Source organism: Corapipo altera, unplaced genomic scaffold (genome assembly GCF_003945725.1).
Source record: "Corapipo altera isolate COAL_440 unplaced genomic scaffold, ASM394572v1 22, whole genome shotgun sequence".
Taxonomy (NCBI): domain Eukaryota; kingdom Metazoa; phylum Chordata; class Aves; order Passeriformes; family Pipridae; genus Corapipo; species Corapipo altera.
In genome coordinates, this window is record NW_020884886.1 from 15,741,060 (window position 1) to 15,757,414 (window position 16,355).

Below are 16,355 nucleotides of genomic sequence, written 5' to 3' on the forward strand. Positions count from 1 at the left end.
ACACAACAGTTCACAGTAAAATACAGAACTGAGATGGAAATAAATGGTCTTTTTACGATTTTGGTTCCTGTTGGAACTTCATCCCATTTATACATAATCAAAGAGCATTATTGTATGAATGGTTCCTGAAGTTCAGACTGCCATGTAAAACATCCTGTAAAGGGAATGTATGGACATAGGTGGAGGAAAGAATTTTATAATTAATGGTGAAGTAACTGACTGAAGAGTACCTTCAGGAAAATGTTTTCCTATTCCACCTGTGCGTGCACTTTGCTTCAAGTAAAGAAATCTGAACAGCAATATTAAATTACTATGTTACTGTGAATATTTCGCAAATGAGCATATAAAGCCATTAACTGCTGCAGCTCCTTTTCATTTTCAACCCCTAATCCAAAAAACCCTCAGAAAAGCAGAATTCCAAAAGCCTTGAGACAGTCTCTAGCTATGGATCCAATTAGACAACAGTAGAAAAATTAAGATCATCTAAACTGCAGTTAAGCAGCCTAAAATAAAAGCAAGTCTCAGATTTAGGGTTTGTATAAACAATAATTCGATATATTTGCCCTTGACAGGTAAAAACTCAGCAGTTTTGTACTTGTGTTGCAATACAAGACTGCAATCTCAAAGTCCTGCATACAGCTGCCTATTATTCTACTGAAGATGTATCAGAGAATAACCAATGTTTTCCTGTAACATTTTGAAACTTTAGCTATGAAGATAGATATTGAATCTTGACTGACATACACTTTCTCAGTAAAACTGCAATAAAGCTAATGACTAAGAGTTACTGTCAAGGACTTCTAACTTTTTATGAGTCTTTTCACTGCAGTGACAGTTTTATTTCCATTTCCTGGTGAACTACAGTAAACCCCAAAATTGCACTACTACAAATAACTGTCAGCGTAAGACCATTGTTTTATTTTGCTTCTTCACCACAGAAGTGATGTGAGCAGCCCTAAAGGTGACCTGGTTATAAGGGAAAAATACTGAACAGAAGATGTCTGCTGAAACAGTGACAGAGAAAACACCTGCCAGCCTAGAAATTGGAGACATCCTGAGATACCATCAATGTGCACAAAACAAGAAACTGTAACTACAACTTGTCTGGAAAAGGGAGAAAACATTATGAGAAAGCAGGAATTGACAACAATCTAGAAAACGAAAAATTGGTCTGGGAGAAAAGAGCACACCATTATCTCTTGGCTGTCCCAGGTGATAAACAGAAATTAGCAGCATCTATTGACTGATGCATATGGTGGTGTCCTGCACCCCCTTATGCCTGTGCCCCACACAAATGACTTCCTTGTACCCAGTAGGGAGCCTCACTCTCTAAGAACCACCCCCATGTAAATCATTCTTGGGCTGTGTGTGTATACATGCCTTTACTAACAGTAATTTTTAGTAATTTGTAATAATAATAATAAAAAAAAGGAGAAAATAAAGCTCCAGTGTCCTTGTGTGCTACCAAATCCTGCAAACCCACTGTTGTGATCTCTGTATACCTTCTGGCTGGGTAACCCTTTGGGCTGTGACAAGGAAGAAGAATAGCTGGCAATTCCCATGGAGCTGCCATGGGATCACAAATGTACAGAAGCATCTTGAAGGGACAGAAATACTTCCCTCAGTCACATGGTCTGCCACTTTAAGAAGTAGCTCTTGATGTTACTCTAAAATGACTTGGTTTAAGATGAAACAACCACAGAAGACAAACACTGCTACAGAGGTTTTGATACCTCCTCTGTCAGTCACTCATTCTTTTGTTAATTTTTAGAAAGTATCAGTCTTCAGTCACAAAACAGGATCAGTGCATTCTGGACCTCTTTGAATGACAGAGAGGAGGTAAGGTCTAAAATGCTCTAGGAGGCCTTCTGTCTGCCCAGTACAACAGTCAAGGCAATGTGGATTATTCATAAAACTGATGAGACAGGAGAGACTAGTCAAGGTATGTATTTCAGGTAAATACACTGGCATTCTAAATAAAAAATATAAAAATTTAGACAAGAAGCTTTAAACTGTAACTATCACAGACAGTTTCTGCTAGGCTATGGAGGTATGCCCCAGGGATACAGATGAAAATCAGTCATTAAACCAACAGTACATACTCCAGATATTGAGATATTATTACTATCTACATACTCAATACTTGCCAGTAAAATTGATTCTGGTGCTAAAAATGTAACTCAGTCCTCTAAGAAAACAAGCAGATACAAATCAAAACCTCATTTAGTAGCACTACTGGTAATGACATGCTGATGCAAGGACTGATGTGCAATTTGTGCACTGATAGTGGACACAAGTTACGCTTAATGACACAAGGAATCACACACTCGAAATGTAATTCCTTTTCACACTGGCCCAGGTGAAAAGACAGTGCACATAGTTGGCACAGGGATGACACCAAACGTAAGACATGCTGTGCTTCTGGATCTTTGACAGAGTGCCTTGCTTTCCCCTGACCTGCAGATACATACCCTAGGAGCTGGTTTTGGCAGCCAAGAGACAGCTGCAGTTTTTCTGTTTGTTACGGTTCCAAGTGACAGAATAAAAGAGCAGGCACAACACTGCACAATTCCTTCCCTAACAGTATGGGGAGCAGAGGATCTGAACAACTCTTCACTTCCTAGAACTTAAGGTACCACAGCAGCTGTGGTATATAAGCAAACTTAACTACTGGAGCCAACCTAAACTCAGCACAAGTTATTAAGACACTATTTGCTCCACAGAGATTAGCACTACATTTTAGAAATAACTGTTAACTGGTTAAGGACTACCAGTACAATACTTTCAGTATGCTCACCTGCCAGTTAAGACTGACAGCTACATCCTTGCTATGAACAAAGTACAATCAGCATGTTGTGTAAGTCTGCTTCTCTTTTCACAGGCACAACTATAATCACTGTAAAAAAGCTAATATCATACATGACAACTCTACTGATTATTCCTACAATTTTTTCTTCAGTAACGTGGTTCTCCAAAAGACTATCCTATCAAATGTTGATGCTGTTGTACTCTTACTTGTATAGAGTCTTCATCTGTCTTGCTTTGGAAAGCAGTAAGGAATTAATTTGAATTTTTTTCTGGGAAAGATTTGGAACACCTGCAAACTCTTAACACTTTATTAATACAGATTACTTCTCTGAAGGTACATGCTCCTGCCCATACAAATGTGGTGTTGTTTTGGAGTCAAAATCTCTCTTTCTGTGGAACATGGGTGACCTCTAGTGCTTCCAACAAGTCAGTTCCAAGCAAAGCTAAATATTACAGAATAATTACAAAACCAGTTATAAAAATTGAATACTTAATAAGGTTGTATGATTGGTACACACAAAATATCTAATCCTCCAAAGGTTAAGATTTAAAAGTAATTCTCTTCATAAAGTATCACTGTTTAAATTAAAATTTTAGACTGATACAGAAGTTTAAAAAAACATCTATGAAATCACAACCAGAAATAAAGTAGGAATCCTTCATTGCTACTCCAGGAATTCAGTATGAACTTTCACAGATGTCCAGTTAACAACAATCCACTTTGCTCTACATACTTGCTAACCTTCCAGAAAAGAAAGTGCAAGCAATGCCTGCAAAAAAATGAAACCATGGTGTAAATCTCAAAAAATTCAAGTATGTCCTCTACAATATATAAACCAAATTAACTGCAAGCAGACATTACAAGACATTCAAAACTATAAAAATTAACTTTCTGTAGCGTTTTTTTTTCACTGTGGTGATCTTTAATTATGCTTCATATTATTATTACTACTACTAGTATTACTAGGCAACTACTTCTCTGATTTCACCCAACCTATACATCTTCTGCCTGTCTCTCCAATATTGCCTTGCATTGTTTTATTTTTTGATATTTTCGCTTCTTTAGCTAAGCTCACAGGAAACATAATAGAACAGGAAGGAAAAGAACAATCACTTTCCACGGGCACAATTACAAGTAATCATTATCAGAAAAAAAGGAGCTTCCTCTACGTGCAAATCCCTTCCCTATCCTGTTCCAAAGTAAGCAAAGGGCCCACACAAACAGAACACAGATGGCATACATGGATACAGTTTAAACAGTTCTACATAAGAAGTGAAACCATCCATATTTCTTATGGGTACCTTTATAACTCCAACAGCTTTAACATAACATTTTTACTGAAAGCAAAGTTTGCGATAAACTCATTTTCCAAGAAAACTAACTAGTCAACACTGTAGTGATGCTGCTCAGAAGATAATGAGTTTCAGTATAGAGTATTTAAACAAGTCATAGTTATGCAAGCCTATTTACGGTCAAATGCAAAATTTAATGTTATGAGTCAAGACAAATACACTTACTTTTTAATAACTCACAAGGCACCAGGGCTTTCAGAAATACATTTAGAAGTTAGAGTACTTTCCTATATGGTCTTTTTACAGAAATGTTTAAAGTTTTGAGATCAAAGATTTTTTTTAACCTTTGAGCAAAAGCAGAATTGAAAAATATTAGTCACAAAGTAGACAACAGGAAAAAGAAAAAGCCTCTGAAAATGTTTTACAATAAAACCAGAAGTGTAATCTTAATCTTGTACACTGCTTTGTCTATAGTATGTTCACATTACAGAGATAAAAGCTACACAACTTGCATGTTTTGCCTGTAAAAATATAAAAAATGCAAACATTTTTATCCATGAGAGAAGTTCATAAAGTATTTTCACAAAGAGACACTAAGTACAAAACATGCCATTTACCTCGTAAATTCCAGGACATTTAGCAGTTCATATCTCTCTTCCTGTCCCAACTGAAGAATAAAAAAACCACAAACCCCAAATTAAAAAAAAGGTATGAATTAATCCAAAACAACTCAAGCAAAAGAACCAAAACCAGCCAAACAACATATCAAAACATATGGATCGGGATGCAGTTATTCACAGATTATTTAAATACCGTAGAAGTAAGTACAGTAAATTATAATGTTACTCTAATGTACTTACAGACTCTATGATTACTGAGTCAGGTGTCCTTCCAGTGAATACAAAACGAAGACGCCTGGCTGCTCGGACCAATGCTCCTTCATCTGCAACAAGTTAGTTTACAAATGTACCAGAAAACTCTTAGTTCACCCCATGATTCAATCGACACAGTCCAAGCTTTTCTACTTTTGACTTCTATTTTTCCCTTATGGATTTTAAAATTAGGTGTGGTGCTGGAAAGAACTCTGTTTCTCCTGTTAAAACCGACGAAATGAGTTTACAGTTCAGAGAAAAGCCCTAAAAGGAACTTTGTAGTTCCCCCTCAGTTCAGTAAGAAGAGCATCCTCTTCAAACCTTCCTCAGTAGGGCACTGGACAAGGTACATTGGTTTTTCTTTAAGTTCTGTTTTGGAAGAGAAGAGTGTTAAGTTATTCCTGCAAATCATAGATGTCTACGGTCAGGAAACATTTCAACCAGCAACCTCGCCTCCAATAGTCATCAGTTCTCTCCAAGCAGCTCAGGATGTCACAATGGAATTTGCTTACAATGCCCAACAAAACACTGCCATGACCTAGTTAGCTTTATTTATGGCCCTACCTCTCCCCTTGTCTTCCAGTTGTTAAAGGACAGAATTTAGAGAGATAGCCACCTGGGAGCTGGGGAAGACAGGGAAGACCCTTTGTGCTTTGTGTTAATTTCTCCCATCATAACTTATAACACATAAGCTCAGCAGAGCTGAGCATATTTTAATCATTTTGCCTTGTTTCATCATTTCCTGACTTCAAAAATTGTCTGTGAACCACCATAGGCTTGAATCAGACTTTCTGCACTATAATCTTTTCTCACTCTCTAATAGAACTTATCACAACTTTCATCCTATAAAAAACATTCCTGTTTCAATTACACAGTCTCTCTTTTAAATCAATATCATGGTTACCAAGTACAGAACACGTTTGCAAGCAAGGACATCAATCTGTCTCCTGCCTGGATTTTTATTTACATCTGAGCAGTTCCTTTAGAATTCCACAGCAACCTGACAACACCTCTGTAGTGCTGCATGGTTAACTATTCTTTGCCGTTACATAATCCATGGGACATTCATATGTATTTTCTGAAGAGAATTTAAAAAGTCTAAATCCTTTTTAGACAAAAACTATTTTAGATGACACCAATTCTTTTTTGAGGGATAGGTCTTTTTTAATTTTGGAAGATACTTCAAAAAACAATAAACTGAATAAAATTTGCTTGTTGAGTTGATAGAATACTTTACTGTAAATTCACTCAGTTATTTGAGTCTCACCTGGAGATGCTGCTTGATATATAATTTTATCACCTTCTCTTTCTGGAACTGCTGTATGACACACTGCCATCATTGTCAAAAACTCGCATATTATAGGTGCAGTTGGCTAAGGAAAAAGAAGACATCAGAGTGGGATTAATCATTCAAGCAATAAACAACTAAAATGTAATAATAGATAAGGACAAGTAAAAGTAAAAAAAAAATTAATGAACGATTCTTCCTCTTCCCTTTAAAAACTAATTTTAGCATACAGAATAACTTCCTGCTGCTGTACTTAGATACTGGCTAAATAAACAGAATTTAGTGGCATTTTCTATTATAACAATCAAAATTAGGTAACAAGAAATATAGAATAGTTCAAATAAGCACGTTTTAGGGAAGGTAAGTTTGAATGATGTATTGAAAGATTTTTACTTTATTCATACAAGTTTCTTTAGATGTTGGGTTTTCTACTAAAAAGAATTTTTTTTACTTTTGTCTAATACTATATTTGACAACACTTTTTAAGAATCTCTAGAAAGATGTAGCAGTCGAAAATCACAGAGAAAATGCTGCAAAATCAGACAGTCTGCTTTTGAAGAAAGACATTTAGATGAATGTATCAGGCACTCCAAAGTGTACAAAGCTGAAAAAATTTAAAATTATTAAGCCAAAAGAGGGGAAAATAAGCAGAATAGTTGATTGGATTTGAAGAATACAGCTAAGAATCTTATTAGCACAGTTGACATTTGCAAAATGAATGAACTGACTCCTGAATAGTTGTTTAAAAGAAATGCCAGCATCCCCCCTCAAAGTAGCTGCCACCTCAGCTGAGGGTTTCTTGTAGCATATTTATAGTATTTCAGATTAATAGCAGGCTAAGAATAACATTACGTTTACTCCATAAAATACAATAATCTCTGAAAACCTAACTTAATTCCATAATGCAGAAACACTAATGGGGACAAGTTCCTGTTCTCTTCCACTGAGGGCCTCCAGATCCCCGAAGAGGTATTCAGAAGGCTGAATTACACTCTTTTCCAAAGCACTTCAGAACACATTTAAAATAGAGTGGTGAAACTTCTCTTTGAATGTGTGCCCGAATTTTAAAGATTTTTAAAAATGCATTTTTATAGCTCTCATGCTTATATTATACACATTTAATACTGCATATCTACCAGAAAACTTTTAAGATTCAACACTTGCACACCAAGGACACTTAAACAAGGGCAGTAATAGATAATGCCTCTTTCAAATAATGCTACTATTTATATTGCTAACAAAATACAAATGGCCCTTGCATGTAAGTATGAATACCCTCTACTTTAGATACACTTAAGAGTTGCAGTCAGGTGTCTACCATTAAAGATTACCCCACTTATAACAAAAAAATGCTTCATGGTTTGCCAGTTAAACTGGAACTAGCCTCCTGGGAAGAAAAATTTCAGGGAAAGAAAAGAGTAATTTATTTCCACACTGTTTAAGGTCGGTGTTATTGGTTCTGACTAGATAAAAACATTTTTTGTACAAACAACAAACAGAAAGTGGTAATGATGGTACCGTTTCTTAAGTCCATTCATAAGCTAAGCTGTTAACTTCCTGAGAAATGTGTTATCTCTTCGGGGCAAACGCCAGCCTCCAAAACGCCTGTTTCATTTCATCATCTGAACTGAAGATCTAACCTAATGGAAGCATGTACACACACATGCTTGTTATATATTTATATATAACCATATATATGGTTAACTCTTGACTCCTGTATAAGCCTAGGTAAGTCATGTCAGGATGGTAAGTTAACTCACCCTGAAAGCTTTAATGGATGTCATGACATCATATAAACAGCATAATTACCGTTAAAACACGCACAGAATGAAGAACAAAAGGCTACTTCAGACTTACAACATCTGAATCACACCATCAAAAAAAAAAAAGAAAAGAGTTGGACCTAATTAACATGTATCAGCAACAAATATAAAAGAATCCATGAGGTCATGCTGATTTTGTGTAAATACACTATTTATCTTCCTTCTAGGGGCATAATCTTTTAACTTATTGAAAGTAACGGTTTGATCTCACAAACCAATGATAATTGTTTCTGTATAACTTACATGATTGTTTTGAAGATTCTCCAGTAATGATGAGTCACTAAATGTTTTTTCTTCTCCATTTTGTGGGCCCTGCCTGGAAATAATTAAATAAAAAGAGAGATCACCTTTAGCATAATTTTAACAATTTATATACAAATCATTCAAAGACAAATTTTGGGTTATAGCTGTTACAGTAAAGGCTGCAATCACATACTGTGAGAAAAAGAATTGAAAAGGTACTTGTTTCACATCTCCAAAGTTTATCTAATTTAAGGAAACGTTGATATACATAAATATATTTAAATCCAGGAAAGTCTCTCTGCTGAGTTTAGATAATGAAGGATGAAGTAAAAATAACATCTACAGCGTAAGACTGTGCCCTCTTGTCTTGTGATCTCTATAACGAGATTGTATAAGGGTTTCAGGAAAATAAATGCCCAAAGAGATCACATTTTAGCAAAAAATTAGCAGTTTTGGAATAGGTTTCTAAATGTTTGTAGAAGAGGAAGTCTGGTAGCTGGAAGAGGTAAACAAATGAGTTCAGACATTAGAGAAGTCTCCTTGGAGAGCGTTCGTTTTCTATTACGACCAAAAAGGAACATATAAAACTGATGACCAAAAAGGAACATATTAAACTGATAAAGAAGATACAGCAACAGTGGTGAAGTAGGGACAGAAGAGATGCAAGGAGGAGATGGTTCTGGAGAAGTAATACCATGCACTAACATCTCTCAAAATGCACAAATATTCTGGCTGAAGCTGAGAGCTCAAAAATGTAGATACTTCTACAAAGACTAGTTACTGCAGCTTACTGTTGAGTATTAGGACAATCTAGTTGAGTTTGAATTTGAGTGAAAGAAAACTGCGAACCCAGTTGGAGGAAAGATTTTTTTTTTTTTTCCTCTTCCATTTACTTTAGGTCTTGCCTTGGATCACATAATCATACAAAAGAATAAACACATTAGGTGATTTAAGTTCAAGGATAAGCCATATATATCAAAGGCAGTCTAAAGATTGTCTATGAAAACCAAAAGTGAGTTGTTTTAGTCCTGCACTAATTACCATGGAGGAATAGAAAATGCAGAACCTCCTCTACACAGCCACTACAAGGACTACTTTTTCTAACTAAAATTAAACTGAGAAATTTGAAGCATTTTCATTCATCAAGACTTCTTTTTAAAATGCAAGGCAAATACATCTTGAAGTGCCAAAGGTTAACATCTTTAGACACGTTATATTTGTTCAGAGTCTAAGCTTTAAGCTTTGTTTTCTTAAAGTTTTCTGACAGAAATTTTCCAGATTGTCAGCGCTAAAATAAGGAAAAACATTTGCAAGTATATGTTGTGTCAAACTGGAAAACAATTCTTTCTAATACAAAAAAAATTAAATATTTAAAAAACTTGGGATTTAGTACATTAGTAATTTTAGAACTACAGATGTTACTGTCACAAACAGATTTATACATAAAGAAATTTATTAAGTATCTTATTTTGTAAGTATTTACAAGATGTTCAATGCCTATAAAAGGGAAGTACTGGTTTAAGTTCTTTCTTTTAACTGCAGTTCAGATACCAGTTTATCCGTTTCAGATGTGCTTATAAAGATTCTTATGTGTATATTAGTCAAAACCAGTCTATTTTCATAAATAGCTAAGAAGCAAGTATGCTTAATTTCATGTAAACACTGCATTATTTTAATAAAACCACTCCCATGCAGTTAGGCACACAAATGTTTAAGAAACATTTTGCTGCTACAGCAAATGAGGATTTTCAGGTCAGGTAAAATTTTCGGTGTGCATGTGTGCCACATTTTGTGTGTTGTGGGAGGAATTTTTCTTTTTTTTTTTTTTTTCTTTTTTATCTAAACAAAGGATTATTAATTCTAATTTAGGAAAGATTACTTTTCCTTCAAACATTTTAAACAAAAGATGACAACACATTATAATTTTGTGTGACATACCTTGTTGTCACTTTCAACAAATACAATATTGATTATTTAAAGATTGTAAACGACATTTCTTCCCTGAAGTATCTGAGCTTATTTTGAATGATATTGCAAATATTTAGTTTAAGAAAGTATGATGAAGGCACCATGCAGATGGCAGCAGAAAGGAAACACAACGTAATGCCACAGAATTCGGATGGCATAAATTTGTTTAAGACTGTCAGTCTGCATCAATTCAAAACTAAAACAACTTCTTAGTAGTAAAATATCTCGCATTTAGCTCTGTTTCTAAAAATATCACTCACTGGTTTTAAACTTCAATCTTCAAAAAACACCACAAACTAAATTATTTTTAGAGCTTACCAATCATCTGAAGGAACACTAAAATCCTCAGGCTCAGGGCAATGGCTGCACAAGAAGCATGGGAAAATAGAAACAGGGAGAGGAAACAGAATCACAAATGCTAAAAAAATTGATTGCATATAAAAAAAGTAGTTAATGAAATTAAATTACTGAAAAAAAGTTTTTCAACAGACTAATTTGCTAGTGCCTAGGTTGCAATGAAAATTGCAAAAATATGGTATTTCTCTTGAGGTTTTATAAATTAAAAAACTCCAAATTTTTGCAAGTCTTCCCTCAGGCTTTTATTTTGTAATAACATTAATCAGACTATATGATAGCCAAAACATGCATACTGAAGTTGCCTTACAGCAGAAAGCCTTTGGTATCTCAACTTTATTTTTGTTCCTCTTTGCAAAAGGAGATGTCATGACAGAAGTGCTTATACTTCTTGCAAGTGACATTTCATAGTCACAAACAAACTGACTGCTAGTAGCCAGGTGTAAGTTTATTTTAACTGTAGTATTAATGCATGGATGCCTATGGACAGGCAGAAGTACACAGATAAAAGAAAGTGAATAAAAATACCTACCCATATGCAACTCCTGCTACAGTACACTTCTTAAATTGCATGACGTTGCATGTCAGGGTACCCGTTTTGTCAGAAAATATGTATTTGACCTAAATGAACAATAAAATTCATCACACATCAACATTTGGCAGTTAGCGACACATCTAGTACAATTCATGACTATCAACACACTAAATATTTTTTTTTACCGGTTCTGCAATTTTCACAGTTTACAGAAAAATCCCCAGCACTAAAACCAGTACATAAACATGGCAGTTGCACAGCCTTCATACCCATTTCCAAATCAATCAACTGAAACGTCAGGAAACATTAACCTGATTCAGGGTACGGCACTATACTTAACTATCCCTCACTCTATGCATTATTGAAGAGCAAGAAACTAGTGAAGACCAATGACTCTGCTAGCAAAACAGAAAGCAATATGGTAAAAAAAGTACCTATATGCATTCCTAAACCCATCTTTTTCACATAGAAATATCTTCTTAAAGCCAAAACATTAGTAAAAAGCAACAGTTTAGAAATGTCAAATTACAGGAATAGAGGACATATATTCCTTTCTACCTGCTCCAGGTCTCCTATTTCCCTCATGTTATCCATTCCAGAAACTACTACTCTAAAATTTAAAGCTGAAATACAAGAATCTGTGATATATTTAAATTTAGTTTAAACCTAATTTTAAGAAAAAAGTTAATATATGAAGAAATGAAGTAATCTGGATGAACCAAAGGTTCTATTAGTCAAAGGTAAACTTCAACTTTAATCCATTAAAATTTATTTCTCATTTAAAAAAAAAAAAACCAATCCCAGGATTATTGATTAGGGATGAGCTACATTTTACCTGGAACTAATAACGTTATGTATTAGCAATAATTTTTCCAAGTGATTATGACTTAGCCAAATCAGCAGTTAGAAGAAATTTTCTGTGCCAGGTTTATGCCTCAAATTGTTTTGGTTTTTTTTTTGGGGGGGAGGGCAGATAGGGAAAGCGGGAATTGCAGGAATTTCCCAACACCAAAGTTTTTCCTTTCTTAAAACCTGAAGATCTCTTGGGGTAAATCTTCTCTTCATTATGTGCTGCCCTCATATATTTCGAAGCAGAAATCTGCTCTTTTTTGTTAATAGAGTCCTCTGGTCTCACTACAAAAATCTGCTCAAATTAAGAATCTGTCAAAAAAGTGAAAGTGGAGATCCAAAGAAGTCTGACTATCTCTCGATGGTGAAGGCAAATTATGACAAACCTAAGAAATGAAGACAAAAATTACTGAAGTCAAAAAGAAGGAATGTGTCTGGGAATCTGAATAACTAAGTACAGAGACAGAAAAAACAGGCTGTGTAAAATGAAAGAGAAGGAAAGTTAAGATTCAACAGAGACTCTCATCCACTAGAGGAGCTTGTACTCCCTTTTAAGGCCAAGAAAAGAACAAAATTTTCTGCAGATACATCTTAAGCCCAGCAGGTACAGGCACAGGCCCTGTCTTCTATGCAGACCAGTCACAGAACATGTTAACCTTCAACTAGTTTTCCCAAAAGGTACATCTCTTACGTATTAGTCCCTAAGACTTCTTGGCTATATGGCTAAAATTATCTTATTATTTACTGCTTTTGGAAAGCTAAAAACAACTTTTACATTCTCATGCAATAAAGTGTTAGTTATGAAAACTTCTAGGCTAGGAAATGCAACAATGTGCATACTTGTGTTTATAATACAATTCAATTAAACAAGCATGTAAATTTTTTTCCAGAGAAACAGTTTCCCATCACCAGTGTACCAAAAAGCTTAGCATGTTTTTAAAGCAAGACTGCAAACACAATTGACTGAAACAGCAAATATAACGTGTAGTGCTTCTAGAACTACCCTCTGCCTCAGACACACTTCTACAAAGTCATACTTTCATAACAGGAAGAACATACAACAAGTGATCTCTTGTGAGAAGTATAATTGATTTTACAGTATTAAAAGAGAACTCTAAAGCAAAATGAAGAATTAACCCCTGTAGTAGGTTTTTGTGCCTAGGTTTCGGTAGTGGGGGAGCTACAGGGGTGGCTTCAGTTAGAAGCTCCTAGAAGCCTCCCCCGTCTACTGGAGCCAATGCCAGCCAGCTCCAGGATGGGCTTCCTGCCACTGGCCAAGGTCGAGACAATTAGGAATGATAATAACGCCTCTGTGATAACATATTTAATAACAGAAGGTTGTTGCGCAGAAAGAATTCCAGCCAGGAAAGAGCAGAGTGAGAACATGGGAACAACAATGTCGACAATGAAGTCAATGCAGAAGGAAGGGGAGGAGGTGCTCTCGACACCGGAGCTGAGGTTCCCCTGCAGCCCGTGGTGCAGACCATGGTGGAGCAGCTGTGCCCCTGCAGCCCATGGAGGACCATCGGGGTGCAGAGATCCACCTGCAGCCCATGGAGAAGTCCATGCTGGAGCAGGTGGATGCATGAAGGAGGCTGTGACCCTGTGGGAGGTCCAAGATGGAGCAGGGTCCTGCCAGAGACCTGCAGCCCGTGGAGAGGGAAGCCCACGCTGGAGCAGGTTTTTCCCGCGTAAGACTTGTGGCCCCTGTGGAGGACCCATGCTGGTATAGCTCATCTGTGAAGTACTGCACTCCATGGAGGAGTGACCCATGGGACAGCAGTTTCATGAAGAACTGTTGCCTGTGGGATGGACTCACACCAGAAAGATCCTTGAAGGACTCTCTCCCATGGGAGGGACTCCACGGGAGCAGGGGAAGGACTCCTCTCCCTGAGCAGTGGCAGAAACAACAACTGACTGTAACCCCCATTCCCTGTCCCCCTGCCCCGCTGAGGGGGAGGAGGGAGAACATGAAAGGAAAGAGGGGTGAGGGGAAAGTGTTTTTAAGATTATTTTACTTCCCACTCTTTTGTCTGATCCTGTTAGCAATAAATTTAAGTAATATCCCCACTGTGAGTCTGTTTTGCCGCTGATGGTGATCTGTAAGTGACCTCTCACAGCTCTTATCTCAACCCATGAATTCTTCATTTTTTTTTTTTGTCTCTTCTGTCCAGTTGAAGAGGGGAGTGAGAGAGCAGTTTTAGTGGGTGCCTGGCAGCCAGCCAAGGTCAACCCACTACCGTCTTTTATGCCTGCTAAGGATCCATTACGCGTGGATCCATATGCCCTGCTTCTTGGAAGTGGCTGGCCATCGCTGCTGATTGGAAGTAGAGAATAAAACTTGTTATTTTCCGCTTCGCTTTTGCGTGGGCAAGTTTTTGCTTTGCTTCTACTTTAATAAATTGCCTTATCCATAACCACGAGTTGTTTTCCATCTTACCCTCTCCCCCGTCCAGCTGGGAAGGGAAGTGATAGAGTGGCTGGGTGGGCACCTGGTGTCCAGTTCAGGTCAACCCACCACAACCCCAAATTTCCAGGGCTTAATTCAGCCATGAGCTCCCATTCTGTTCACGGTTTCCAGTCTTCAGCGGCAAAAAATGAGGATGTATACAATTGTGATTCAATCCTAAAGAATACTCAGTGTCTCTTCTGAGCAAGGCAGAGTGTGTGGAAAAAAACAACATACTGAAGACACACCATCATAACAGTATACACTGAGACTAAATATTGTGCTACAGACAGCCTTAATGCTCACAATTCCTCTGATTTTGTAATTTTAATGATGCACTTCAATCTCCTGTGATTACCACATCCACACTGATACAGTGATTGTTCATTTAATACTGGTTTCAAAAATGTAATTTGCTGATATTGCAAAGTGTTTTTAAAACTATCTGACAAAACGACAAGAACAGAAATATGCAAACACGAAGGCAAAAATATACTTTGAAACAAGTCTTCACATGAATAATTTCAATACATAGGGTTAGAACTAGTAATTTTTTTTCTACCTGTCCAAGTTCTTCATTGAGATTGGAAGTACGAGCCATCGCAGCAGTGTCTGTAGGTTCATAGTGCATGTCTATGTCCTACCGATAAAAAAAAAGTATATGTATTTAAAAATTAGTCTTCCACAACTTCTTAGAAAAAATCTGGTACATAAATAGAAAAGCCAAGTGTAGAAGAAAAGACCAAACAGGAATAGATCTGCTTAAGATTATTTCAACATGGTAAGCCACAGCCAGGTCACTTCTAAGGGTCCTCAGAAGAAACAAGATTTCCTCATGAGAAATTTTACTCAGATTATTTCTCGTGATCTGTATTATTGAAAAACTGCTTTACTCATGCATCTAAAATGAATTTAGCAACAAGCAGAAATACTACACTAACTCTTAGAAAGAAGTCAGTCTTATCTATTTCTATTGTACGTGTAACCAAGCATTTATAGGTATCAAGATAAATATATCTTGAGATAAAAACATGAAGATAAATTTAAGACTACACAACAAATGTAAGATACATTGCAAGTGGTGCGGGTTTTTTTCTTTTTACTTGGTAAAAAATAAACATCAAAATTTACTTTTAAATACAGTAAAAGATTAAAACTTTGTGAAGTATAGCAACATAGTGTGACAGATTGCAGATGACCAACTTCTCCACACCAATATGACCTACACACACACAGAGAAAATGTTTAAGATAAATGTCCAGAGACCTAGATTAAGACAAATTAAATGTTAACGGGGTGAGAAGTTAAAACTGCCCTTCATATTTCTGATATAAACAGCTGCAATCTACACATTCAAAATGGGCGGGTCTTATTGAATATTTATTTTAAAATACAGAACATAAAGGAAGATTTTAACTGCATTCTCCTATTTGTCCATAATTTGTTTTATAGGACAAAAAAATTAAGAAATCAAAACCAGTTGACGCTCACAAAAGTATGTAACTTTTAAAATAAAAAGTATTCAACTTTTAAAATAAAGCATATGCTTCACCTGCTACTCCACATGCATTATTATCTATATCTGCATGACATATCTCACATACAATAATCTATTTCACACATTTGATCAGGCAATCAGATTAAAGTGTTCAGAATGGAATGATTAATTTACATTTGGAAAAAACAGAAAAATGGAAGGCATGCTTACGTGGTTCTAAGGAGAATATCTCACTCCCACTCCAAACAGAGTAAACAGAATAAATCCTTCTTTCCCTCATTAATTCATTAAGAAAAAAAAATTAAAGGATGCCAAAATGAAGTCTATATATTTCCTAAGTGATAATACTAACAGACACTCTGTTTGTACAAAAAA

At 36.1% G+C, this 16,355-nt stretch overlaps 1 protein-coding gene across 4 annotated transcripts in view; it reads right to left on the minus strand.

Annotated features, from left to right (window-relative positions):
* The window catches only part of ATP8A1 (ATPase phospholipid transporting 8A1), a 116,258-nt gene that overhangs the window by 61,785 nt on the left and 38,118 nt on the right, over window positions 1–16,355 (minus strand). For 3 of the 4 annotated variants that reach the window (XM_027642666.1, XM_027642667.1, XM_027642669.1), the window contains 7 exons: window positions 15,045–15,122; window positions 11,182–11,270; window positions 10,614–10,658; window positions 8,328–8,400; window positions 6,241–6,346; window positions 4,962–5,044; window positions 4,719–4,768 (listed from right to left, as the gene is read on the minus strand). In XM_027642666.1, coding sequence (XP_027498467.1) covers window positions 4,719–4,768; window positions 4,962–5,044; window positions 6,241–6,346; window positions 8,328–8,400; window positions 10,614–10,658; window positions 11,182–11,270; window positions 15,045–15,122 — 524 coding nt within the window. The remainder of the gene's footprint in view (window positions 1–4,718; window positions 4,769–4,961; window positions 5,045–6,240; window positions 6,347–8,327; window positions 8,401–10,613; window positions 10,659–11,181; window positions 11,271–15,044; window positions 15,123–16,355) is intronic. The other variant, XM_027642668.1, reaches the window with a different exon arrangement.